Source organism: Micropterus dolomieu, linkage group LG11 (assembly GCF_021292245.1).
Source record: "Micropterus dolomieu isolate WLL.071019.BEF.003 ecotype Adirondacks linkage group LG11, ASM2129224v1, whole genome shotgun sequence".
NCBI classification, from domain to species: domain Eukaryota; kingdom Metazoa; phylum Chordata; class Actinopteri; order Centrarchiformes; family Centrarchidae; genus Micropterus; species Micropterus dolomieu.
The window spans coordinates 21,550,266-21,577,160 of NC_060160.1; the positions used below are offsets into that span (position 1 = coordinate 21,550,266).

At 40.2% G+C, this 26,895-nt stretch overlaps 1 protein-coding gene across 1 annotated transcript; it reads right to left on the bottom strand.

Annotated features, from left to right (window-relative positions):
- Positions 1-17,509: 17,509 nt before the first annotated feature.
- On the bottom strand, positions 17,510-26,895 carry gnmt (glycine N-methyltransferase). The gene is made up of 6 exons (XM_046063507.1): positions 26,454-26,895; positions 24,250-24,377; positions 23,824-23,937; positions 23,493-23,635; positions 20,660-20,781; positions 17,510-19,849 (listed from the first exon to the last, which is right to left on the bottom strand). The coding sequence occupies exons 1-6, from the start codon at positions 26,660-26,662 to the stop codon at positions 19,678-19,680; spliced, it is 888 nt and encodes a 295-aa protein (XP_045919463.1). The 5' UTR covers positions 26,663-26,895; the 3' UTR covers positions 17,510-19,677.

Below are 26,895 nucleotides of genomic sequence, written 5' to 3' on the forward strand. Positions count from 1 at the left end.
CAATCACCCCCTTTCTTAACACCACCTGTCATGTTCCAGATTGACGGGTGTTGATTATATAAAAGTGGATATTGTTACACCATTTCTTTCCGACAGCTGGATGAGTAACGTTCCGGTCAGAAGCTGTACGTTTCAACCTTCTATCCATTCATTTGATCTGTTTCAACCATTTAGCCAATACGTTTAGCTATCTTTTTAAAACATTTATCCACTGGTGTTTTGTTCACCGGTTGACAATGGATGTATTACAGTGAGACTGACCAGCTCGCTAGTTATCACGAACCCCCTGGCAGCTGCAGAAGTAGGCCTACTCCTGGGGTAGTGCACTAAGATGGGAATTACCGTTACCTACAATATCACAATTATTTCTTTTAGGCTATAAACATATACTTTACAGCCCTACATAATTAATAGTTATAAAACATTAAGAACAGGTAGTTAGGAAAATCATGCAGAAGCCAGTAATGGCATGTTTGCCATTGTTGCAACTATTGTATGTGCGTACGTGTGTGTGTGTGTGTGTGTGTGTGTGTGTGTGAATACCGTTTGCATGTCTGCATACATAACAACAATCCTCTCGCTCTCTCTGTCTCTGTCCCTTCACCCCTTCTTCCCCCATGCCTAAGGCAAAGATGGGGTCTTGCCAAATAACACACACATTGCCGGGCGAGTGCAGAGGAGAGGGGAGCTGTCATTTGTCAACAAGGAACTTTGGCAGCTCGCCGTTGCCATGGGAACTGTCTGTTGCCGAGGACTGGTTTTGCATCACAAGGTCCTTCGAATTGGCTCCAAAGCCTCGGAGGTCCCACCCCTCCTCCACCCGACTCACCTCTGTCTCTCGCAGCTTCAAACGTATTGTCAGGATTTTCTGTTTTTTCTTCCCCGTTCTGCTCCAGTCAGGTTTTGTCATTAGCAGGGACATGTGTATCTGCTGATTTACAACAGCTTTGCGATAGATAGATAGATAGATAGATAGATAGATAGATAGCCTAGATAGATAATTCAGATAATTTAGACACTAAACAATTGTTTTTTACCACTAAATAAAATGCCTGTTGTTTGCTAAATCATTCCGTTTTCCTATTTAATAGCCTATCAATGATGGACCTTGTAGTCATGACACATGGCAACCAGTGTTATTAGCAGCTTTAAATGCTACGGTATCAACAATTTTTTTACTTTGTATCAGATGGGAACTATATTTTGTAGTACCATAGATCTGTGCATCTTCAATAAGGTTTGCTACTCTTTCAGTATTTTTAGGATATGATATATAAAAACATTGCATACCTTCAGTAACAAGGTCTTTCGTTGATGACTTCTGGTGAGTGAAGATGAGTGACAAGTTAAGGGTTCCTGTTATGCCGAGCCAAACAACTGCAACTATCGGGAAACTGAAGATTCTGAGCAATATCATCGAGATCATCAGATTAAAGATCAGATTATGTCAAAGAGGATTTGATACATACGACCCGAATGCACAGCTGCATTCAACGACAAGGGCTACAGCGATGATTTGCCTGCTGCAAGTGCTCACAGATTATTATGCCTGAATTTTCATCCATGTCACTGCAGCTCAAGCCCAACAAGTCGATCCCCATAGGATCAATTTGATTCAGCTTACATAACAGGCACAGCTCTGTGGCTGTTGTTGATGTTTCTGGGTCTCCCTCCAGCATAATGCGCCTGTATTTTCAGTGCAGAAAGAAGCTGTCGGTATTTGATAAACACTTGCAATGTGTAGGATGTCCTCAATCTTTGACTTTGAAGCACACTCCTTTTCCCCACCAGTGAATCTTTCACGGTACCAAGACAAAGTTGCTGATTGAATTGTGACTGGAGATGAAAGATATATATTTTATTGACTATGACACCTGAACCTGAAGAGTTTTGGTGCCTTCAGCTAAAAGCTGGATCAAGCAATAAATTGTCTTACTGGTCTAAATGCATTTTGCTGTCCCATAGTACAGAATAAGCATAAGCATAAGCATAGGAGTGTGTGCAATGCCAAGAACCCACAAGCTTACTGCCCTAGATAGATTTAATTCTCCAAAATAAAAAGCTGCTAGTGCTACTATTACTAGCAGGCCATCTTTAATGACAAATTCATTTGGAATAATGTCAGTTATTGCCCCATTTTGCTATTTGGCCCAAGAGCAGCACTGCAGTGAAGTCTGTACTTACTGTTACTTCAATTACAATTCTCGATTGCTTAAACACATTTCTTGAAATTATGTCTCTTAATCTCAGAACTCTAAACACAAATCCACAACTTCTCACCCAATTCCCCAAACATCCAATTTTCAGGTCAAAATGAAGCTCTCCACTCCCATTCAATCTTGCTGAAAAACACAACACACAAGCCTTCAAAAACACACACACACACACACACACACACACACACACACTAACAACACAGTCTTACGCTACTGACTTGAGTGAACAATATTGAATGTTAATGCTTTATAAATGACCACATGGTGCATTCAATGAGAAATGAAGGGATTTGTGTGTAGAGTTTAGGGAAATGGGTGTGCTTTTTGAAAAATTAAGTTATGGTTTTGAAATTTTACTTCAAAAGCCTGGTGATAGTGTTTAAACAATTGAGAAAAACTGTAATAGCCTGGGCCATTATTTGTTTGTATATTTGTAATTGCGATATAAGCAGTTTAGAACTTGCTCAAGTTGGCGTCCCAGTGTGCTTTATACTTCCAAAGAATGTAACTGAGGCCTGCGTTTATTTGTCAAAACGTGTAGCCTAACCCTGCCAGTAAAAAGGATTGGCTTCTAATTGGGGCTTGGCTTTAAATTGAAATTTTACAGTATCTTAGACCTCAGTTTTGCTGAAGACTAAAAGTGAACTACAAATAGTGTGAATACTAGACTTTGATCTTCCAAAATTACAGTTTCTAATTGGTTCCTGAATAGGAGATAGACAGATGGGGTGGTACATAAGAGGAATGTCATAATAGCTGGATAGGCAAATTTTCTGACTTTTGGATCGCAAACAAAACACAACTGTCATCCAACCTCATGATCACCTCATGCTAAAGGTCACAGAAATCAGATGTAACATTAATTAAACTAGAACAAAGATTCATTTTTAGTCTTTGTGCTGGCATGATAATCATTTCAGAAAATAGCCAGACAGGCTTAAATTGACGTTCACACCCTGTGACTTTTATTTTCTCCTTTCATCAGTGTTTAATTGCTGTGTTAATGTTGGTCTGACGTTGCCACAAGGCTTTGAGAGAGAGTACATCTCGTACTGTGAAGCAGAGTGAGCAGCAAAGGACCCATGTGGGAGGTTTAAGAATTACAGCAGAATTATGAAAAGGATCAGGCGAAGTCAAAGGCCACACCCTGTCTGATACCTTTGGAAACAATTCAACAAGTTTGAGGCCTTGAATCTCTCTCCTTGTTTCGGCATGTAGCAGCAACGAGGCCTGATGGAACCTGAGAGAAAGAATGAGGTTAAATGTTGGAGGAGGGGAGAGAACAGCCTGAGAGCATCCACAACATGTCCTCCTTTAACCTTGTTCTATATCTGTCCTGCCGCATCCCCATTTTTACTCCACACCAACTGTACTGTACAACCCCTGGGATCAGCTGATAAGCTACACATCTCTCTACCCCTGGCACACTCTCCTATTACCTCAGGCCATGTTCTCTCCTGCTCTGCACCATGGTTTCTCTGAACTCATTGTAAAATAAATAAGGAATCAGGAAGGACAGAGTGGAGTGACAAACTAGTGATAGAGGAAGACCTGGCAACCCTTGATGTTCGGATTTCAATTTTGATCTAATCCTGCTTGTACCAACCATTTTCACTCTTCACGTTCTTACTTTCAAATGTCAACTTTTATTTTCTTTTTTCCTTCTTGCATGCGTTTATCACATGAGGCAAACCAGGTCATCTGTGTCTGATTAATGCCACTCTCCTGGTCCCTCGGCTTGCTGTCTCCGACCTAAAGCACGGTCTGACTTGAAACGCAGCGGCTGTGTTTTGAGGCGCATATAATGGTGCAACCAAGCTGAAAGATGGTGCACACAGAAGAAATTTAACAGGGCATTTTAACAACACACAACATTGTAAACATAATTTGTCTGTCTGACATACAGTCCATAGGTCAAATCGCTGTCCGACATCTCCCGTCACCCTCAGAAACACCATATGAACGACAAAGACCAAAACATTCATAAATTCAAAATCAAGTAGCATTCATTCCTATATAAAGTCTCAGCATGCAGACGACAGATTTGACAAGACATCCTCTGATTACTCTGATTACATATGTAAGCTACAGTATAATTTGTTCTTTCATACATTTCATGTCTTCTTTTGAATAAAACATTTGCAGATGAAAACTGGATGAATTAATAAATAAAGTATTTTGATGGGCTGCATAATCAGCAACACATCCCATGACTTTAAGACCTTCAAAAATAATCCTTCAATGGAGACAGAGGTCATGATCTCCGCTATTATCACGTCCCATACTTACAGTAGGTCACTTGATGACAGCTAAGCCACCACTATGATAACTGAGCAAACTCCATCAGCTGGTGAAGAGGGAAGAATGGATAAAAAGTTCAAATCCTTTTAATCCTTTTTTCCCTACTGTTTAACTACAAGGTCAAGAATTTTCACACTCAAGATTGTTACTTTAACAAAGCAAAGCCATGACACAGGAAGTCGTTGTAAGTTGACTGTACTTGCTCAAATCTGTACGAAACTTTACACGTACACATGTCCATGCCAACATTCACCCATAGTCATAGCGCCACCTGCTGGCAACATGAAGTGACCTTCAACAAAGCAGCCCCCGCGGCACGTTTTACCTACATATACGAAATTTCTGATGATGATTTACACACTCCATGCTTTAACCAGCTCCTCATGGGGATTTAGTCCGACCAACTTCATATTTTTGCTGTCTAGTCTAATCCCACTGATGATTAAAAGTTGTTCAAACAGTTTTCCTGTAACGGCGTGCCCGTGGCGTGGCATCCAAAATTGATGATTCGCCATGAAACAGGAAGTTGTTGTACATGCTCACACGTGCACCAAACTTTACATGGTTGATAAGCGTCCCACCCTGAACACATCTACAAGCCAATATTCACTCATAGTCATAGCACCAGCTACTGGCAACAGGAAGTGCTACAGGAACTACTTCTATGCTGTGATGAAGCACTTCTTGCAGGTTGGCGATATCCACTTCAAAACTATTTAAGAAAACCCCTAATACATTGATGATGTCATGTTGTAAAGCTTGTGAGTTTTCCTTCAACGGCGTATCCGTGGCGTGGCGGCAAAGTTCGATGCTTCGCCATGAAACTGGAATTTGTCACTACTTCACTGTACATACTCAAATCTGTACCAAACTTTATGTACTTGATACCAGTCTCACCCCGAACACATCCACATGCCAATATTCAGTTATAGTCATAGTGCCAAGTGCTCTGTAGCCCCACAAAGGGGACACAGGAAGTGACGGTTAACATCTTTGTGCAGCGCCTGAAGTGCCTGGCAAATTCACAGCTGCACGGCAGAGCTCCAGAATCTGTAAGGCGGCCACCTCACACCTCAATGCGCTACACGTGAGAGGGCCCGCCCAACGCTGCTTGCAGCTTTAATTTTCACATGCAATTTAAACATTTCACACACAGTTCATCCAAGTCACCACTCAGTGTTTCCAGATATGTGTAAATAAAGACCCGGTCGGATCTCTCAGTCTACCAGCATTCATCATATTAAAGCTATGAGTCAGATAGCCCTCTGAGTCATTTCTACTGCTCCTCATAGCCTCAAATAACCTGAAACTCCAGACTCTAATTGGCATGCAAGCTAAATTCTTATTAGCTGGCCTCTTTGTCCCCTGTGTTTTTGTGGTTTGGTTGAGAATTATGGTTCTGTGTAAGCAGTTAAAGTCCAGACAAACAAGACAACATTGTTGACCCATTTACAATACCATTGTAGTAAATCTGAAGAAAAACCAAATTATGTTGTTTAATTACTGGTTTAATTTACTTTTATGTTCAATTTACTACCAGAAAAACTGTTAAGTTACTGATATTCTTGGGTGGGCACTGTTTTTTTAATAAAACTTTTAAGCAGAACCAAGAAGTAAGTAATATTGATTTCTAAACACAACAACTTGCATTAGTTTTTCTTTGCTCTCATCTTCTGCCTAAACCACACCTTTGCATTCATTTGAAGGGCAGGAAATATATGCCATTTAATGTTATCACAGTTATCACTCCCACTCATAACCACGGTTTGAATTTGAGCCAGAAAATACCACACACATATTCTTTTGCCAGTGAAAAAGCATTTTAAAAAGCTGTGTTACCTAAAGAAAAGAGGAAAGAGATTAAAAGCAACTCTAACGTGATTTTCCAGTGGCTTTATAAAATGTATCAACAAACTATTGATGCAAAAAAGGGGTCTTTGTTAACAACAACATCCTCTGCACATTCAATAAAACTGCAGTTGGGTTAAATCAAAACTAAATTCCTGGCCTTTCCGGGAACACAAATTGTGCTTTTAATTTCCAATAAACGCAGACCTTCTCATCTTGGCGAGGAGAGTCAAACAGAATAAATTCCCACAATCCAAACAAACACAAATTGGCCACTATGACAAAAGAAGACGGAGATTTAACCACAATGCTGCATTTATGGAAAAAAGTTCCTATGTGAGTATAACCACATAGCAACCACACAGATAGATGAAAGTATTTATTTGTCAAGGTTCTGTCAGGACTGCAGAGAGAAGATGACATCAAGCAGATTCCAAATGACACTACAACACAACTAACCACCTGAGCCATTTAATATGCTGTTGGAAAATAATGAGCCAGGCACTGTTTGCAGGCCAATAAGAACGATATGTGGAGGTTTCTAAAGACAAATCTGCTGGTTGATTTATGTGTTGTGCTCTCTGGTGACAGTCAATCAGTCAGTCAATCTGAACACCTTTTCACTGACAGTGAAACAACAGTTTCATTACTGTTGGCAGTTGCCGCCTCCAACAGATGACGGTAGCCTTTGTTAATGTAGATGTTATTCATTTGCCTTTCAGTGGGTTATGACACAGGCTCTGGGAAAAATATACCTTGCCCAACCTCCACAGTCTGGATGTTAAAGTGATGTAAACCCAGCCAGCATTACCTGCCCACTTCTGATCACAAATGAACAAACTTGCAGCCCATGATGTCAAGCATTGATCATTTAATAATTATCTGAAACATGATATTGTAAAAGCTGAATTTAAGCCAGCAACTTCTCCGACTTCACAGCTCACCATCAACCCTCCGTCAGAGGCTTGTAGATATTGGGGTTACGGTGATGTGCGAGTAAAAAAATGTCTTTTACATTGTAACATTAGGGACATTATTATTCCAGTGGCACTTCACTGACTGACTTCTTGGCAAAAGAGGTCAAAAGTAAAAGCCTGAATAGAAGATAACCTGTAGAATCATTTATTGCTGTAGAATAATACGCAACTTGTGCTTTTTGTCTTTCTGTCTCAGGCTGCCTTGAATTGTAATATTTATGTGACCCCAGGACCTGTTCTTGCACCAGTTTCAGCCCAAAAACCCACCTCGACCAACCCAACATGCTATGCTGAGAACAAATGGCACGACTTACATGAAATTTGCTGTTGTTAACCATGCTTTGTAGTTGGTGAACCCAGGTGTATCCTAATGTTTTGGCCACCCTGAAGACTTTTTCTCTGCAACATCATGAAGCCAAAAATTCCCCTACATGCACACGAAATTCATTAAATTTACAGAACATGTTCATGTTGCCATAAGAATGAACCATTTGTAGGAGGTTTTTCAGGTTTTTCCAGGTCAAATTGACATTGTATATGTGAAATATTAAACTGTGATGGAAAATACTTATTATATGATTATTACTTTTCTTTACTTCATGGGAAGTTCATCACTTGACTCACTCTATAATGTTTAATGGCTTAGTGTGCAGGCTTTGCATAAATCCTTCCTTAACATTTAAAACCTGTGGAAACCTTGAGCTTCTGCAGGACTGACCTGCCAGGAGGAAAAACTTCTCTCTATGAAATCTTTTATGTGATGATGGCTATATGTGTGTGTGTGTGTGTGTGTGTGTGTGTGTTTGTGTGTGCGTGGCGTGTGGTGGGGCAGTTTCTGCTGGACTGTATGCCATTAGGAGACCTCACCATGTGGCAGTAGTTAGGAGAGTGAGTGTAGTTTGTCTGGCGTGTAGAAATGGATATCCACCCTGGCCCCTCTCCCCATCCCCATCTCCGTCTCTTTGGGCGAACACTTCCCCGCTCTCTTTGGGACCCACAAAGCCTCCGAACAATAGTTGCAGTGTACTCAGGACTGTCACGGAAATCACGGCTGCGAGAGCCGCCTGTGTGTGTGTCTCCTTTGTGTGCACAAGAGTTACACCTTCCACGTGTGTGTTTACGTGTGAAAATGACATCTGTATGTTCGTTTCTGTATGCGCGCATGGTTTGTTTGGCTGTGTGTGCAGACTGTGCCATTTCTCAGAGAACTGAAGACACATTCTTTGAGCGGTGGGCGGCCAAGAGGAAGCAGAGGGGCTTTTAGATGGAATGACAAGGTCGCTGTTTAACTTGGAGAGCCTGACTGTTTATTTCTGTCTAACCTGTGTCAAAAGCTGGCAACACTTCCTGAAATGAACCTGGAGGACCAATGGGAGGAAAACGAAGCCTCGGGCATGAATGGGAAGTTGGGTGGAGAGATAGACACAGGCAGAAAAGGTGGGGGTGAGGGAGGCAGACACCAAAAATGTTAGAGTCTAACTGAAGAAAAACAAACCACACTAAGATGCCTGAGAGTCAAACCTGTTTTGACTCCTGCACTGTACCTCTCTGAAGAACAGTCCCATTGACAAACCTCTGGATAACACAAACTCACTGTATGTTGTATTTGTATTTGTGTTTTTTAATGTGTTTCCATTGATGTGCGTCTGTGTGAGCATATGTGTGCCAATACAAGCACATAAAAGGCCGTGTGTGTATGTGTTCATGAGCATCCAGTGCTGTGGCTCCATGTACAGTAAGCATAGCACACTGTATTGAGCTATACCTGGAGATGTGGCTGACACACACACACACAAACACACACACAAATCCTTAAATTGATATCCCAACCATGACCGGTTCTGCAGAAAAATGTATCACTAAGCGGCACTTTAGTTGCACACATCATCATCACGTAAAAATTACAAAATTCTGTACAACACCTGCACCTTACCGTCAACCTCAAACCCAGCACACAGTAATAATAACACAACATTTAGCATACTGAGATTACTGTACCTTACAGGATTTGTGACTAATAAAGTCCTCAAAATTCAACCAGTTCCCCTTTCATGCCATTTTGTGCCAAAGTGCACAAATTTGCACACATTCACACAAAATAGTTTTGACATGCTATAGCCCAGTTAATGCAAATCAGATGAACTTAAGAAAACCATGTTTCTTATCATATTTATTTACAGTGTATTTATTAATGCATTTTTCCTGTTTTCAGGCACATACTGTAGTCTATGAATTTGTATAGTCACCAATAATGTCACCTTTATATTTTTTTCTTGACAAACAGAATATCCTAAACTGCCCACAGAGGATTCCATTATCTTTTTCCAGTAACCATTGTTTCTTATCATTTCTGAAAGCATAGCTCCAATGTATTATTTTATTATTATTTTAAGATCACCTTTAAAATGTGTAAACCTATCCTTTCACTTCCTGTAGATGTATGAGTCATCTTGCGCAATTGTCGTTTGCAGCCTGGGGTAATGCAGTCCCACACACCTGTGTGTTTTATATTACTATAACAAACATGTGCAGGAACAAGTTAAGTTGAGAAAGTACTTGAATCATCTTTTGTTTATAACATGTTTTCACTGGAAAATACTCACAGGATTCAACCTGGAAGTCAACAATCCTGTTGGAGCCTGTCTGAACATCAGGCTATTTCCCTAACCATTACATTTAGGCATGTTCTTTTGATATACCATTCCTGTTTGAACATCAGGAGGAAAATATTACAGCAGATCATGAGTGGAGTCCGCAAAGCAAAGAGCTCAAAACGTTTACTGCACTTGCAAATCTGTCTTCTCAAACCATGCTTGACTTGCAGACTGATTACAGCTTGAATTTGTTTTGTCCTCATGCAGTCCTTTTGTTATAAACAAACCGTATTGATTTCTGTAGGTTTTCATCTGCGTTTGTGTGTGTGTCTGCGTGCGAGCTTGTGAAACTGAGAGGAACTCTGTCATTTATTTGTTTCAGGACCCAAAACAAGCTAAACGTTGTCCACTCGCGGGCCTCCAGCCAGAGTGCTTCCTTCACTCGCCAGACTTTATTGTTCTCCAGGACCTTGCTGCGCAGCAGGAGGATGTTGTCTGTTTCTTGATTCTCTTACAGGCCCCTCTCGACACGCACACTCACACACACCCACACAAACATGCACTGAGTACAGACAAACACACACCATTCATGTGGGAAAAAATGGGCCCAGTCTGGATTAGGCTATTCCCCTGCGTAACACTAGACAAGGCATTGAATATCTCCAGCCTTCTCTGTCTAAACAGTGTCTTGGCACAGACTGAGTGGAGGGCTGGAAAATCCCAGAGCTGCTGTTGAGTTTTTTGGTGTGACCCACTCTTTTATTATAACGACTCTATAACTGCTTACAGACCCTCAACTTAGCCGGTCCCAAGGAAGGATTTCAAGAGAGCCCCCATATGAAAACACACAGACATTATGTACACATGATGCCAGAGGTTGAAGAAGTATTCAGATCCAAGTAAAAGTCCTGCATTCAAAACCTCACATCAAAATTTACTCATAATTCAGTAAAAGGGAAGGGGATGAAAAATTGTAAAGTAAATAGTAACTAAAGCTGACAGACAAATGTAGTAAAAAGTACAATATTTGCCTCTGAGATGTAGTGGAGTAGAGGTATAAAGTTTCATAAAATGGAAATACTCAAGTTAAGTACTGTACAGTGCTTGAGTTAAAGTACTTAGTTACATTCCACCACTGCACAACACACCGCAGTAAGTGCAATACATACATACATAAGTATGACAGACAGATGAAGATACAACAAAACACAAATTCAAATGATCTATTCTCTTACTGTGTCCACTTTTCTCATCAGGAGTCAAGCAGTGGCAGCTGGGAAAGACACAGCTGGGACTCCTTAGTATTGCTCCTCTGCCTCTACACACACACACACACACACACACACGCATGCACGCAAAACACACACACACACACACACACACACACACACACACACACACACACAGGGGGATTGAAAAATGAGAGCCAGGCTCTCAGTACTAAGGAATCACATGGCACACATACACACACACACACACACTCATAAAAACATAATTTCTCATGCGCCCTGGAAAGAAAACGATCAGTGATGTGGGAGGAAGAAGAAGTTAAAAAGAGGGGAGAGGTGGAGGGGAACGAAAGCAGTTCAGGGAGTTTATAGCAAGCCATCAAGCTCGACAGTCCCCCCCCACATCTATTGTTTCTGCGAACACTGCAAGGCTAATAGAGGCGATCAGAGCACTCAGAGGCCCTCACCATGTTGAAGTGTTTGCAGCCTCGTGCCCAGGCCAGCCATGGAAACTCAGAGGAAGACAACTAAAAAAAGAGAACAGAAGTTTGTTTTTCTCCCCATCCCCTCCCTTTTCTTCCCCTACCTCTAACATCTGGAAAATCCTCATCTGGCAGCTCACTGTAGAAGCAACCGAAGCCAGTTAGATACTGTCTGACTTTACTTTTCCCTCCCCTTCTCTGCCTTTTCTCTTTCAGCACCTCTGGATTCCCCCTGTATCTTTTTCCACTCTCACTTCAACAGTTTCACCTCTTTACATGTTCTCGCTTTTCTGTTGAAGTTTTTGTTGGATGTAGACGTTGCGTTACTTCTTGTTTCTCATCTTCTATTCTTTTCTTCCAATGTCCTTTCCTATTTTAAGAAAACCATAAAAGACATCCCTCTGTTTTCCCTCTCTTCTCCTCAAACATTATAGTAGGTACCCTTATTTGCTTTCTTGCCAAGAGCTAAGAAGATCAACACCACATGTCTGTACTCTAAATATGAAGCTACCAGTAGTCTATTAGCTTAGCTTAGCATAAGGGCTGGAAACAGTGGAAATAGTTTGCCTGGTTCTGTCAAAAGCTAACAAAATCCACCTCGCATCACTAATTTACACATTACATATTGTGTTTATAAATTTGTGCAAAATCTGAAGTGAAGAGTTGAATCAATCTTCTAATGTTATTTTCGGCAAGAAATCAAATCAGTGTATTTCCCATAATGGCGTACTGTTCCCCTTATAGCAGGAAACATTGATTTTATTAGCCAAATGGCATGTAAACACAACACTGACAAATTATTACCTTGATATGGCCAATGTGTTAGCAAACAGTTGCTATTTACACATCCACCAGACACAGAGCAACATTAGCATTTATTTGGAGTCATTTTTGTGGCCAATGCTCCACTATGCTAACCATTTAGTTGCTAACTTTTGTCTGTCTATTGTTTGGTGTAGGGCAGATAGCATACATTGGGTTTATCAGAGCGTTTTTCGCTAAAAATAGCTGTCTGCCCTGTCTAGCAACATTGATGAGAATGGTTACAAATCCGTGGATGAGAGTGAACCAAAACAGTTAGCGAGGTCTGTAAAACCAAAACAACTAGCTGAAAGACGCTACCTGTAGAGCTGAAGGGAACAGCGGGATCGGCTAATAATTCTTTGCAGGTTTGTCACTATGTACAAGTCCTGTCACTTTACAGGTACTCATATTCACTGTTTAAATAAAAATGTAGAACAGTGCAGCCTTAAACAGTTACTTTTAAATCACCGCAGTCTTTCTCATGGAATAAAGAAAAGGAAGAGAGTTCCAACAGGGTACAAACAATTTCTCCATTGTGTAATTTCACTGGTTTGAAGTATAACAACAGCTCATTGTGTCTTCTTAACCAAATATGTGTTTGAATTTCTCCAGACCTCTGTGAGCTTTACAGGATGCCAATTTGGTTACAGAAGATTAACTCCAAACAAACTGCTGTCGCTTCACTTTCTTTTCCCCTGAAGTGTCCCACCATACACCGATTCGAGAAAGACAAAATACACTTAAATCACACATTACATCTCCTTCACATCTGTCACATGTGCTTGGTGTGAACCTGCTCTCATATGGGAAAAGATCCTCCAATTGCGGACATGCCAATTCTGGTATTCTGTGGCAAATGTCAGTCGAGCTGCATGGTGCTGGGCTATGAGCACAGATCTCACTAGAGGACATTGGGCCCTAATGCCACCCTCATGGAGTCTGTTTGGTCAGAAACATGTACACCAGTAGCCCGCTGGAAGTCATCATTGTTGGGCTCTGGCAGTGATCCTCTGGTTCCTCGCACAAAGGAGCAGATCGCGGTCCTGCTGCTGGGTTGGTGCCCTTCTACAGCCCTTCTCCTGGTATATCCTCCATGCTCTTGAGACTGTGAGACTGGGAAACACAGCAAACATTCTTGAGATGGCACATATGGATGTGCCATTCTGGAGGAGCCGGTCTACCTGAATGGGCTGCAGGAACTGCCTCATGCTACCAGTAGTGATAAGGCACTCCATTTCATCTCAGGGCACAAAAAGTGACAAAACGTAGTTATTTGACACACTGGTGCGTCTCTATGAGACGCTTCCAGAAGCATCTGTATGAGAAGCTCTGGGGCGTCCCGTACAGACCGGAAGTACGTTCGTGTTAACGGTGTTGACAGCCCCTACACTTACCATAACCATCAGAAATGTTAGTACCTAAACGTAAGTCAATGACTTTATGCATGTTGGCCTCACAGCCGAGGTGCTACCCGGTAGGGTTAGCCTCCTTTGAGTTGCAGCAACGTGGTAACGGAGGCATTTCATATGGACGCCAAAGGGTACCTATAGTATAAAATCCTTAAGCTTTGTCATGCTGTCTGAAAGCGTCAGTTACATATGATGCACTGAGGTGAGAATGCGTTGGGTAATGACACTAGCAAAACTCAAAACTAGAGAACACTCAGTCAGGAAGGATAAGGAGAGAGCAACCGTCTGTGGCCACCACCTGCAAAATCATTCCCTTTTTCGGGGTTGTCTTTCATATGCACCAAAACAGGTGACACTGATTCACAATCGCTTATGCTTCCTAACTGAACAGATTGATATCCCTGAAGTTTAATTGTAATTATGTTATACTGTGATGATTAAAAGGGCAATATGTGGTTTTCATAAACCACTAACGGTGCCATCTGCAATGTCACAGAAATATTTTCATCAGCTTGAGGTTGGAGTAATCTACGCTCGTTACGGTATATTGTTACATTGACTGCATTTAGCCGACATGATCCATCGGTGCTTGATTGCCTACCTGCTTTTCAGTCACTGAAATTACTATCTGTGTATCTTTCACCAGAGGCCCAGCAATGTGAACACAGCTAAATGTCCTGGATGATAACAAAACAATTAGTGTAAATGAGATTGTTACCACACTTAGACTGCAGTAAGTAATGTTACTGTAGTGAGCGGGTCTTCTACTGTGTTGTTGTCCTTTGCCGATATGTTACATTATTGTATATTATGTGGGTCACGTAAGTTACAGCTACTGAGATGGTGGAGAAGCTGTGAACCTGTATATCGGTAAAACCGCAATAAATCTAAATTAAACGTTATAAAGCAAACGGCGGCAGACCCGTGCTAATGTTAGCTGGCTGTCTCTGCCTTGCAAACCTTACAAATCATTCCACATTTGCTTTGTACCGTTACATAATTTCTCACAGGCTAAAAACAACACTTTGACATAATACTGGTGGTACACAGGAAAGTATTATGAATTGCGTTAGCTGGTGAATTAATGTAGAAAGCCATACAACTGTAGTATTTTGCACCAGAAAACATTAGCAACTGCTCGGCGTTAGCCAGCGAGCAAACTTTATCAAACTTGAGCTAACTAAAGGCACAACATCACGATATGTTTCACATGCTTTGCAGTAATGTTAGTTTACCTGTCCAATAGGCTGAAAGCCAACTCTATGTTGGTTTTGTCAGTTTCAAATCAAAGCGGAGGTTTCTCCTTGACTCAAACATTTCTTATGTTGACTGTGTTTTTTGATTTGATTCTCATTTGACCTGATGGGCTTCAGCACATAAAACTTTATTGCTGTTTTTTATCCTTAAGTGGAGTTCATGTTGGGAGTTTGTGTTGGAGTGTGTGTTGTGCTGGGAGCCGGTTGTTTGGTGGTGTTAGTGGAGTCCATTTTGTTATCTGCAGCGGCAAGAGGCTTGGGAGTGTGCATGCAGCTACAACCCGACCTGATTCCTTCACATAAGAAGCAGAATAGGAGCTGTTCCAAGCAACAGAGAAAACAGGCGTGTTGTTCATTTCAAAGTGAGCTTACAGCCCGTTGAAAAAAAGTCAGTATTGATAAGTGACTTCAGTGAAAAACTACATATAGTGCCTTTAAGTGTTCCCTTGTTTTTTTGAGTAGTGTATGTAACGGCTGGATGACCGGGTGCACAAATGATGCACTGATGTCACATGTACCGTAAGTTTCTGAAGGGATGTCACCTCCTTCTTGTCAAATGCTGGGGTCAGAAAATCCAAATTGAATTCAATATGTAAGTGCCAAGAGATAAACTTCTAAATGTCACACACAAAAAAATGGTATAAAAAGTTTTATTTTCTTCTTTTCTTTCCTCTCCTTTACAGGCTCTTCAGGATAGTCATTATTAATCATAATTACTCATCTCCTTTTTTCCAGCCAATCTGTCTCTCTTAGCTCTCTCTGTTTTTGTTTGATTTGGCCAATGACGTGCTGTGAAAGCGATCCTCCCCAGTAAAGCCAGTCATGGTTGACCACTTTGACTCCCCTAACTGGAGCGAAGCAAAGCAGAGCAGCCACATCTGGCAAACGGTTCTCACATCTGGTTTGTGTATCAGCTCCTTGCACGGCCGTCTACCACAGAGTCTGATAGCATACCTCGGAGACATGAGACTAGATGAGCTCCAGACAATCCACTCCAGGAAAGCAACGCTAGATGATGTCGAGCAAGTTCATGTTCAGAGGTCACACAGACAAGGCAGGAAATGTCACTCACTGACAAAATGTCAGACAGTGAAGAAGCTGTATGTTTTATTGGGGTTAAGAGCTTTTTAGTGTTGTTTGGATTTTAATTTGTTGCTGCAGTGTCTAGAAAGAGAGCTAGACGTTTAAAACATGTCTCTTACAGGTTTTAATCTTACACAAATAAAAGCTTTTTAAGATCCTAAAGCAAGATATTAAACAGTTTAGCCATCACAATAAACATAACCGAGACCAGACCAGTGTAATGAAACTAAATGGGATATTAAAATATAACTTATATTATAATGCTCTTTTTAAGTTGGAGAATGACAAGGGTATAATGCTAAAAATGTATCATGCAGAAAGACAAAAAGGAGACGTTTTCTAATGGAGTTTGGTCCTCATCTGTATGAATGTGACGTAATACCGCCCTCTTGTGTCAAACCTACATTTTGCACTTATATTAGGAACTCATTTTGATTGCAAAACATGGAAATTACAGACATATCATGTCTAGGAATGATCTCTACTCTAAATTTACAGTTTTTATCAGTTGCTTGGACACAATGGTCATATGAAAATGTTGATTTTTTAATAATATCTTTAATTGTATTGAGTAAGCCTCTGTGATCAACATGGATGGAACTGCATTTATAATGTATATATAACTGTATAACTTCATATTGACATGCCTATCCTTGCATGCAAAACATGGTTACACTATGCCAAAAGAATTTCTAAGAGCAAATATCACACGTTAAGTACAGTAGATGACATGCTGACAGGAAGACTTCTACAGCAGTTCCTAATTTGCACTAATTTGTTATACTGAGACATTTGTCTTGAAACAGGCATTTGTTTTGACTTAGGGATAAGGATTAGAAAAGGTATTTGACTTTATTATTGGGCTACTGTTGGGTAGAAATAAAGTGCCTGTTGTGACATTTTTGGGTTGTTCACCATGTCTTCCTTTTGTTCTGTAATGCTCTCTGAGTACTCTGCCTGTACACAACCGTAACTCCACTGTAAGATCAGAGACATGTTTGGTTATTTTTTTGGGCTCTGGCATCAAATATATTAGAATAGGATGCAGAGGTCTGGGTGAAGCCAGGATGCCTTAATGGATGCACCAAATTATGAGAAATTTCAACAATCCACCTACTGTAGTAACAAATACTATGACTGAATACGAGGAATAACAATTGTTCCTTTGTACACACACATTATCTGGGTAATCCCATCTATATGGATTTGACACAGAAAAAATTGTTGTTTATTTAAAAGGTTTATGCTGTTCTGCTGTGTGCACATTTCTGTTTATCAGTGACAGTGAAAATTAAAATGTGACAATCAGGTTCCTTATTTAGATTTTTTATTTATTTCATGCAAAATCCTTCCAATATTCATCGCTCATTAGGAAATGTTTTGACTGTTGTCAAATACTTTTATCTCTCCATAAACTTTCAAACCCACACAAATGTTCATCCATTCTTCCCGCATAGTATTGATCTCAATCACAATCAGCAGTGCACCGTACTTTTTGGTCTACAAAAGGCACTGGCACAACATTTGAATGCACCATGCATTCTTTTTTGGGCAAACAGCAAGGGCAGTAATACTATTTGATTCCTCTCCTTTCTCATTCCAATGAAAAACACATTTTCCATTTGGTATCAAAGCAAAGTGTATTTGAACCTGGATAATACAGCAAAGTAAATGGTTTCTCCATCATCTTCCTCTCATTATTTGGGTAAACTTAATTATTTGAGACATATACTGTGCACACAATTGAATAACATTCAAGTTTGTCCTACTTTAGATAAAACATTCAAATATTGAGAAAAAACAATTTCACATTTCAAACATCTTGGGTTGATAACACAATTTGTGTTGGGACTGAATTATGCAGTGGTTTGCTGTAATGCATTTTTAACCAGCTTGCTAAACCCAGCTTAGTGACATTGTGCTTTGGAAACATAGTTTACCATAACATTTATGCCAATAAAGCTAATTGAAATGAAATGAAATGACATTGGCACCTTAAAAGGCTTCTGATGAATACTCATAGGGGTATAGAACTTTGGTATTTATTGTCACCTATAATGGTGCTCACTTCTGTCCGGTTATAGGTTCATTAATGATAATTACCAGAAAATGAAATGGCTGTTTTTGGCTCAAATAAAGTCAACTTACATTGTACCACAAAATAAGACAAATCAGTTAAAGAAAACCTAAATTCTTACACAAAAAAGGCACATTCCATCCAAATATGAGGACCCGTTCTCTCGAGAGCGGGCTTTAGTGAAAAATTATTGATTGATTTTCAGCTTCAGAGAGATCAGAGGTTATTTAGCTCTGGAGCTGGTAGGGTTTTGGTGAGGTTGTCAAAGACATTTATTATTACTGCACTCACAGGTGCTTCTTGTTTTGACCTGTGTGAGACTCCACATAGGTTAACCTGGCATTTCAAGGCGTTAGGGGGATTTACAGTCTTTATTACAGCTGTTCTCTGGTCTTATTTAAGTGACATCAGTGACTGGGCATGATTACGACTGGGCAAAAAAAAGTGGGCGGACTGTCTTAAATGTAATGCTAATGAATTGAAAAATTCAAACTTCCATCGTGCTGTGGTCATCAAGGATTTGCCTGGACTTAAAGAAAGACAGTGGGTCAGAATGAGATCAGCTTTTTTCCTTTTCCAGATCATAAATACACAAAAAAGAAAGGCTACCGTATTCACAAAACACAGAAGTTTTATCTGTATTTAAAGACTCTCGAGTCAAACATTTTAGCACTTTGTACATTACTGGCGACTAATGTCAAGTACTCCATCGTGAGGAATATCACTAATATACAGCACCGCTTTGAAACATCTTCATTGTGGATATCAAAGTTCAGAGAAGGGGGAAAGCAGGGGAGGAAACAGAAACGAGGAAAACACAAAAGCAGCACATGGGAAAATACCAGATTTTGGCAAAACAGTGGTCCGATACATTTGGAATATATTTTGCAAATTAGTTTTGACCTTTTAAGACTGTTACTAGTTGAGAGCTTAAGAAACACACTATGTTTTAAGTCAAAAGAGAGATCGGAATCAACCAATTGTTCCTAGAAGAGTCAAAGATGCTCTGTTGCTTTAGCATTTTAGCATACATCATTTTAAAATCATTAGAGAAAATGAAAACTTTCCCGGCCATGAGGAAATCAATGACAATATGTTTTCTTAAATAATCATCAGCTGTCTACTGGCGCGCCCACCCTTAAGTATGCTCATGTATTACCACTGGACACTGAAGTAATAAATTATCAGGATGATTTTAGTGGCCATGTGCTCATCACACTAAATAAAAGAGATATACATTCTTTTTTAAATATATACAAGTATAATTTTGCCCAAATCTGGAGGACTGTGGGAGCATGTTGGCATTTAAAGAGGGCAGATAGCTATTATTTTCCTAGCAGTGTGAGTGTGTGTGTGTGTGTGTGTGAGAGTGTGTGTGTAGCAAGTTGGCGGGTAGGGCTCTCAGGCTGTCTTCTTACAGACATGGATGAAGTAGCAAGGGGCCTCGGTCTGGCCAGGGACATACGTCTTGAAATCTCCGTAGACGCTGTGCTCCATTTTGCCGTTGAAGGCCTCTTTCAGCAAAGCTTTGAAGCTCTCCAGACAATGAGGGTAGTAGGACAGACGGAATTTACTGGGGAAGACAAACAGAGCGCATTAGACACAAACACAAACCGTGTGGTCGTAAGCCAGCATGATACTGTCCTATGTCGTTGACTTTGACAGTGGCTGTTACAAGATAGTTATTACTGTGTCATTCATTTTTGTCCTGCTCCTAATGGGTATAAGAGTTATAGTAGTTATTAGAGTTAAGTTAAGTGTTGCCTTTAAATCTGTTGCCAAATGTTGCCAAACTACATTGATTGTAGCTCCTGAACAAACAGTGGCAGCTAAGCAATGTATTTATCTTACATTTCATAGACCTGAGAAGTCGGGGCTTCGGTTCAGTCGTACATATTCCCAAACCAGCTTCACAACATAGACTGGAGCAAGAGTTTCAGAGTGGTGAGTCATTAATCTGCAACAAATTGATCTTTCATACGTAAAGTTTTAACTGTGCTTCACGGTAACAACTTTATGTCCAATGGCTGCCTAACGTTCTGTAGGGAGGGTGGGGGTGCTTGCTGCTAGGTGAGCATTATGACACTTGTTACATAATGACGCAGATAGATTACGAAAGTAAAGGCTGGACTTCAATCAGGCTGTTTTCAGGCAGTTCAGGAACAGCGTTTTCTGTGGGAGATGGTAACTCCCATTTTCTTCGGCATCGCACAGCCCTAGTAAGTTGCTGTGGATTTTGGTTTAAACATATTCTTTAATAATTAATACATTTTGGCTATCTCCCAGTGTCTCTCTATCATGAATGTGAGAAAACTGCTGTTGCATCGTAACGCTGCAGTCAGTGTTTTGTGCTCATACACCTCTGAGTAGAGTGCTAACCTACCTGACTTCAGGGAGATTGTGGACGGTGGCCTGGGGCACGTGGATGGTGTAGTCCAGTGTGATCATATGGGGCTTATTGTTGACCCACAGCACCGAAGTAGAGATGTCCTGAGTTAGATCACTCTACGACACAAAACACACACACACTTATAAATAAGCAAAGCACCAAAAACTACTTGTCACAAAAGTTGTGACAAGTAGAGTGAGCAGAACTGAAGCCTGATTGGAAGTGACTGCGCTCTTGCTGTTATGGAATACAGAGCTGAGCAGACTCTGGGACTACAGAGGTATTACAAGTGGATTTTGGTCTAGCGTGTGGCTGTTGACTTAGTATTTATATTGAGGCTATCCAGCTGGATAGCTCCTACTTTGGCTGGATTAAAGAATATGGAGCTTGCTTTGAGGAAAATAACATAAATCAAATGTGGCTCATTGCTGTTGGCCCTGTATATTTCCATATAATATCTTTCAGTTTTTGCAAATAATAATTGCTGGATTGGTTGTTTAATGCAACTTGTCTGAACCCAAACATATGCTGTCATGATACTATACTCCATAAATATATAACATATAAATGTGCATTTTAGCCACAATATATATATATATATATATATATATATATATATATAGCCATTAGGGAATATCTGACTTTCTACAGTTTTAAGAACCATCTCAAACAATGGCTCAAGACACATCAAATTTGTGACCACTAACCGACTCTGTTGTTTTGTATGTGTATGGGTTTGTATACCGTACTAGATGCAGCACTTTACTGCACTAAATAGCACTTTAATTTAATTAATTTGTACTTAATTTCATACAATGGCACTTTGCTGCATAAACAGCACTTTATATTACATAACCCTGTCTATAAACTGTGGTGTCTTTTAAATTGTGTTTTATTATATATCTAATTTAATATTTGTAACTGTGTTACTTTTACGTTGTGACGAGCTGCCGGGGACTACAGATGGAAAATAGCCTTCGGGCTAATTCTGGCATATTTACCTTGTTGAAAAGCTAATATGTTCATTAATATGCACTGTCCCTTTTTAAATAAATAAATAAATACATAGTCAAAAAAAATATGTACACACTTAACTTCTCTCATCTTTTCAATGGCGCTTTTTACCTCAATATGCCTGACATGATCTGTTCTTCTACCTATTTGCCAAAATAGTCTTAAAAATTGACAATTTCATGCAAATTTCCTTCTGTTTCTCTGGGGGGACTTTCATCGAAAATCTCACAATATCCGGCAGGCTCTGAGATAGAGATTTAGGTCTTAGACTCAGCTGCTGCTAGTGATGGCGTAAACAAACCATTCATAAACAATAAGGTCTGTCCAACTGCTGTGCGGAAATGTAGATTAAAAACAGCCTTTTATGTACCGTTCACACTGATGCTTTAGCTCTTGCAAGTTTGTTATGCATTTCACTTTTCTCTGGGAATCAGTCCAAACTTTAGCCTGTTTCATATAGAAGCGAATGAAGTAAGAACAACTACATGGTCAACAAAAGCCCTTGCGCTTTTTTTTCAGTTTCTCCCTGAGGATGCGGACAGCCACGTGATTGCCACCAACTAATGTTTGTCATTTGACTGCAAGGGGATTAACTGACAGGGATCCACCCTCGTCATGCAGGTTCCTTGATCCCCCTCTGTTTGTTGGACAGTGACAGTGTGACCAGGCCAGAAGTACAGGTACTAGGTATTAAGCACTTACACTTTTATAAAAGTTATAAAAAAAATATATATCAATGAAAGCACCTGAATGAAGAAAAGGGTTCATGCGAGGGTGAAGCTGCTGCTGCTGCTACTGCTCTGCTAACGTGCCGCCATTGTGTAAACATTACACCATGTGCAAGATGAATCAGAAAGACAGCAGAAATTCGGATACCAATGGGTGGACAGTAACTAAATACAGTAACTCAAGTACTGCACTTATGTAGAAACTAAGTTTTTTCTTTTCATGCCACTTTCTACTTCTCCTCCACTACATATCAAAGGGAAATATTGTACTTTTTAATTCACTACATTACATTTATCTTACAGCTTTAGTAGTTACTTTACAAATTCCACACACATTTTACACACAAAACATATGAAGAGTTTATAAAATATGATGTTCTGTTATGAATTAAACTATCCAGCAGTTTATACAAGTACAACTAAAACCACACAAAAACATTTCATGGTTCTAGCTTCACATATTTTTGAGCAGATTTGCTGCTTTTCCTTTTATTTTTAAAAATAATTTGAATTCATTGTTAATAACGTTGAGGTTAAGAATGTCGGACAAAAAAAGGGTTATGAAGGTGTCATTTTGGGCTCTGGGTAATTGTGATGGCATTTCTCACTATTTTTTAGAATCTTTACAAACAATCGATTAATGGAGAAAATAATCAGCAGATGAGTTCATAATGAAAATAATTATTAGTTGCAGTCCAACACAAAAGAGTTCAAAATAAGATCCACCTCAACAACTACAGCAGTAAAATCCGGCTTTTACATGAATGTACGTACGTATGCGTAATAATAATCTCATGATATAATACTGTATATACTAGTATAATAGCCATAGGGGACTTACTTTTAATGCTTTCACTACATTTTCCTGATTATAATTACATACTTATGTAACATTTGTAATAATGTACTTTTACTTGTAACAGAGTATTTTCACAGTGTAATATTAGTACTTACTTAGGTTGCAACTATGTAAAAGTCTGAATACTTCGTCCACCACCGCAGGGAATGAGGTTGGATGGGTTAGAAAATGATCCACCTACATGTCAAGTTGCACCCTCTGGAACAAACTCTATGAAGTTTAGTACCTTATAGTAGATATTTTTGCCTTGTGGCGCCCGGCCAGTCTCCAGGATGTAGTCGTAGTTACGGTGGTCGATGATGAGGATCCCACCCGGTCTCACCATACTGGCAATGTTGTGAAGGGCCAACTTTTGGTCACTCTGGTCCCCTAAAAGCAATAAAACATCACTAACATGATCAAACAGAATGACCTTTAATTAAATCACATTGTTTGAATAAGAGATTATGTTGGTGGCATGAAAACCGTGAAAATAGTGATTTGAAAATTGTGACCCAGAATCTTACCTTCCACATTCAAGAACAAGAAACGGCCCTGTCCCTTTATCTCTCACGTACCTTTAAAGTCTGGTAAGTGGGCGAATGAGTTGCCAAGGCAGATAACAGCATCAAAGCCATCCCCTGGTTTCTGAATATCCTCTGGTAACGTCAACCAGTTGGCCTCTTCAATCACTGAGGATGAGAGGGAAGAGAACGACCAAAGGGTAAAAACACAATAGAAACATGAGGTCACCTGATACACACTGCAGGAATGGACAGTGACAGTGTGACCGGTCAGATGTCAGACAGACAGAATCAGGCAACTTGGTGGAGTTGGCGGATGCAAAGGTCTGGACCCAAGAAAAGAATTCAATCCAGTATGGACAATGGTTTTATCTCTTTCAAGTGTTTTTGTACATGACTTGGAAAATCAGGACAATCTTAAGATGGTGCAAATATTCTTAATATAGAGTTACACACTTAACAAAATGAAAAATGCAGTACCCCACTGGTCGAACGCCGCTTCTTTTCTTCTCTCCCATCTGGACTTCAGTGCATACTTAAGCATTTTGTCGCTGGCATCCACGCTCACCATTTTAAACCCCTCCTCCACCAGCATAATGGAGTCAACACTAAAAAAGAAAACACATATGCTCTGTGAATACAATGCTATGGCGACTTCATTAACTGTACTATCTTTATCTTGTTCACCTGAGAACCTGCTTTGCAAGCTTGTCTCAAGAGACAATCGACGCTTCCATGTCTAACCAGTTTGCCAGAGTTGAATAGGAGTAAGTTCACAGTGAGCATACTTGAGGTTGATTATTCACACAAGAAAGTGCGCTCCCAGAACAGAAACAAATGTGCCAATATTCCTGTCATCTAGTTTTCCTCATCTTGAAACAGCAGTGCAATTTGTCAGGAGTGAGAACTTCATCATACATCCACACCTTCATGTTTTACAGGTCTTTAAGAGACGGTTAGTATTTGATAGACAGTAGCTTCTCGTGCTTAGATAGCTTGACAGAACAACATGAACCCAGTACAAAACACAGTCTGAACTGAGGCTGTTGTGTTTTGTTTGGACTCTCCGTGCATCAGACTGATCACACTCACACCTAAGGACAATTTTAGAGACACCAATTGACCTAGCCTGCATGTCTGTGGACGGTGGGAGGACAAACCAACTGTAAGAATACAAAGTAAAACGATCTAATTGTAGCTCAAGGTAAACCTCATACTTGAGATTAAGGTAACATTTTTACAAGCCACTTGTTCACTTGCAGTTACGCAACATAGATCTCAAGCCCCAAAAAAAAGCAAAAACAGAACCTTTATGCTTCAGACCAAGGCAATTCATGTGCAAACCCTGATGATTATATCCTCAACTGAAAGCATGATCTGCAGCTTCTACAGCTTCTGCATATGATGTCAAAGCCAAAAATAGTGAGGCCATTTATAACCTCATTCCACTACGAGCGTGTTTACATCGCCCCAGATGGTCACGCGCCACGGAGACATATTATGGAGTGCGGTCAAAGTCGGCGGGATGATTACCTCCCTACTGGATCCCAGCAGCCAGCGCTCTGTGACATATGACGCTTTACAGTGTTTACTTTTGACATGGGGGTTATGATAAAGATCATTAGCTCCCTAATATTTATCAGCCAAACAGAGGCAGCTGTAATTTGTTTTAGGTGAGTAAAAAAAAAATTATAATATTGCATCTCCAGCACAATTGCTCCCAGATAAAAATACCATTTGAGGTAAACTGAGGGGCTAGGTAGACATATATTCTTGTTTGAGTTCAGCCAATGGCCTTGCTGCTGTCCCAGAGCTCAGATACACTATCAGCAGAGGTAAACACAGAACCAGCACATTATCCACTGAGTCCTACATCTGCTATCCTGCATAAGCGACATCCCACTGCTGGCTTCTAGTTTTACAAACAATACAGTACATTTAGGTAGAATAAGCCCTCTTAGTTTTAACAATAAACACTTCAATTTGTCTCAGCTCATGGTCCCAGCTCCAGGCTGTTGCTGGAGGCAGGAACTGGCACAGTGTCTGGTGCAACTCTGCACTTTCATTCATTACTCTCTGGCCTAATCCGGATTTTGTCCAGAGTTTAAAGGGTCAGTGGGTTGAAATTCCAGGAGTCAAACTAACCTGATTACCTTTAAACATAATCTAACTTATTTATTGTAGAACAAAAGGCAGTTTTAAAACTTTTGAACCCATACAAGACAATGTGGAATGAACTGCTTTGTGCAGGTTTAAACATCCCTATATTGGTCTATAGCTATGTAAAGTATATGTTATTATTAAAGTATATATTTATATATTTTACAAAAAACTATTTCAAATAAGACTCTGCTTTGGAGCTGATTGTTCAGTACATTCAGAATGGTCACACCGATTCAACCAACCATTTCAATAGAGCTCTGATTTGACCACAAATCAAAATTTCCTATAAAAGGAAGTAAGTCAACAATATTGACATTTTATTTAAATAATGTAGACTTGGAGTAAAGAACAACGCCGAATTAAAGATTGGCTTGTATAAAAATAGACCATGTATAAATGTTTGGAGTAGGAGTATTTCGGTTGCTGAAACACAAGTATGAATTAAATTGAACTTATTTTCAATGACGTTTTGTGACACGTTGCCAGTCAAAGCTAGAACCTGTCACAACATGTCGTATTACCCTGTTCCGCAGGCTACATCCAGCACTCTCCGCACCCCTTGCTCTTTCAGCAAAGACACCACCCAGCTTTTGTACTCCTGTGTCCTACTCCGCGTGTCTCCGATGTACAGCTCCCAGACTTTCGCTGCTTTGCCGTCGGCATACTGATCAGGAAGACCCTCCGCGGCCACGCCGAGAGAGCGGGTCCTAAACACGCTGTCGACCGACATGCTGCTGTTTGTCCCTACCAGAGTGTTTCACTTAGCTTACAGGGCAAACGAAGGTATTCAGTGAAGTGTCTGCTTTAAATATGTATGGAAATGAGCTACACGTCTGACAGGTGCTGTCTCCACATGCTAGCCCAGTTTTCGGTTGTTGTTATTTATATGAGCAAGTAGGGCGGACAAACTTTAACCCAATGACACTGCGCTGTGGACTGACGCCTACTTTCTGATAGGGTGAA

Excerpts from the sequence above, each read along its gene's own strand:
- gnmt (XM_046063507.1), bottom strand. The coding sequence starts at position 26,662 with ATGTCGGTCGACAGCGTGTTTAGGACCCGCTCTCTCGGCGTGGCCGCG. Across the intron at positions 23,636-23,823 it reads CCACTTACCAGACTTTAAAG|GGGACCAGAGTGACCAAAAG; the intron begins GTACGTGAGAGA and ends TATTGCTTTTAG. Across the intron at positions 19,850-20,659 it reads CACAATCTCCCTGAAGTCAG|TAAATTCCGTCTGTCCTACT; the intron begins GTAGGTTAGCAC and ends TGTCTTCCCCAG.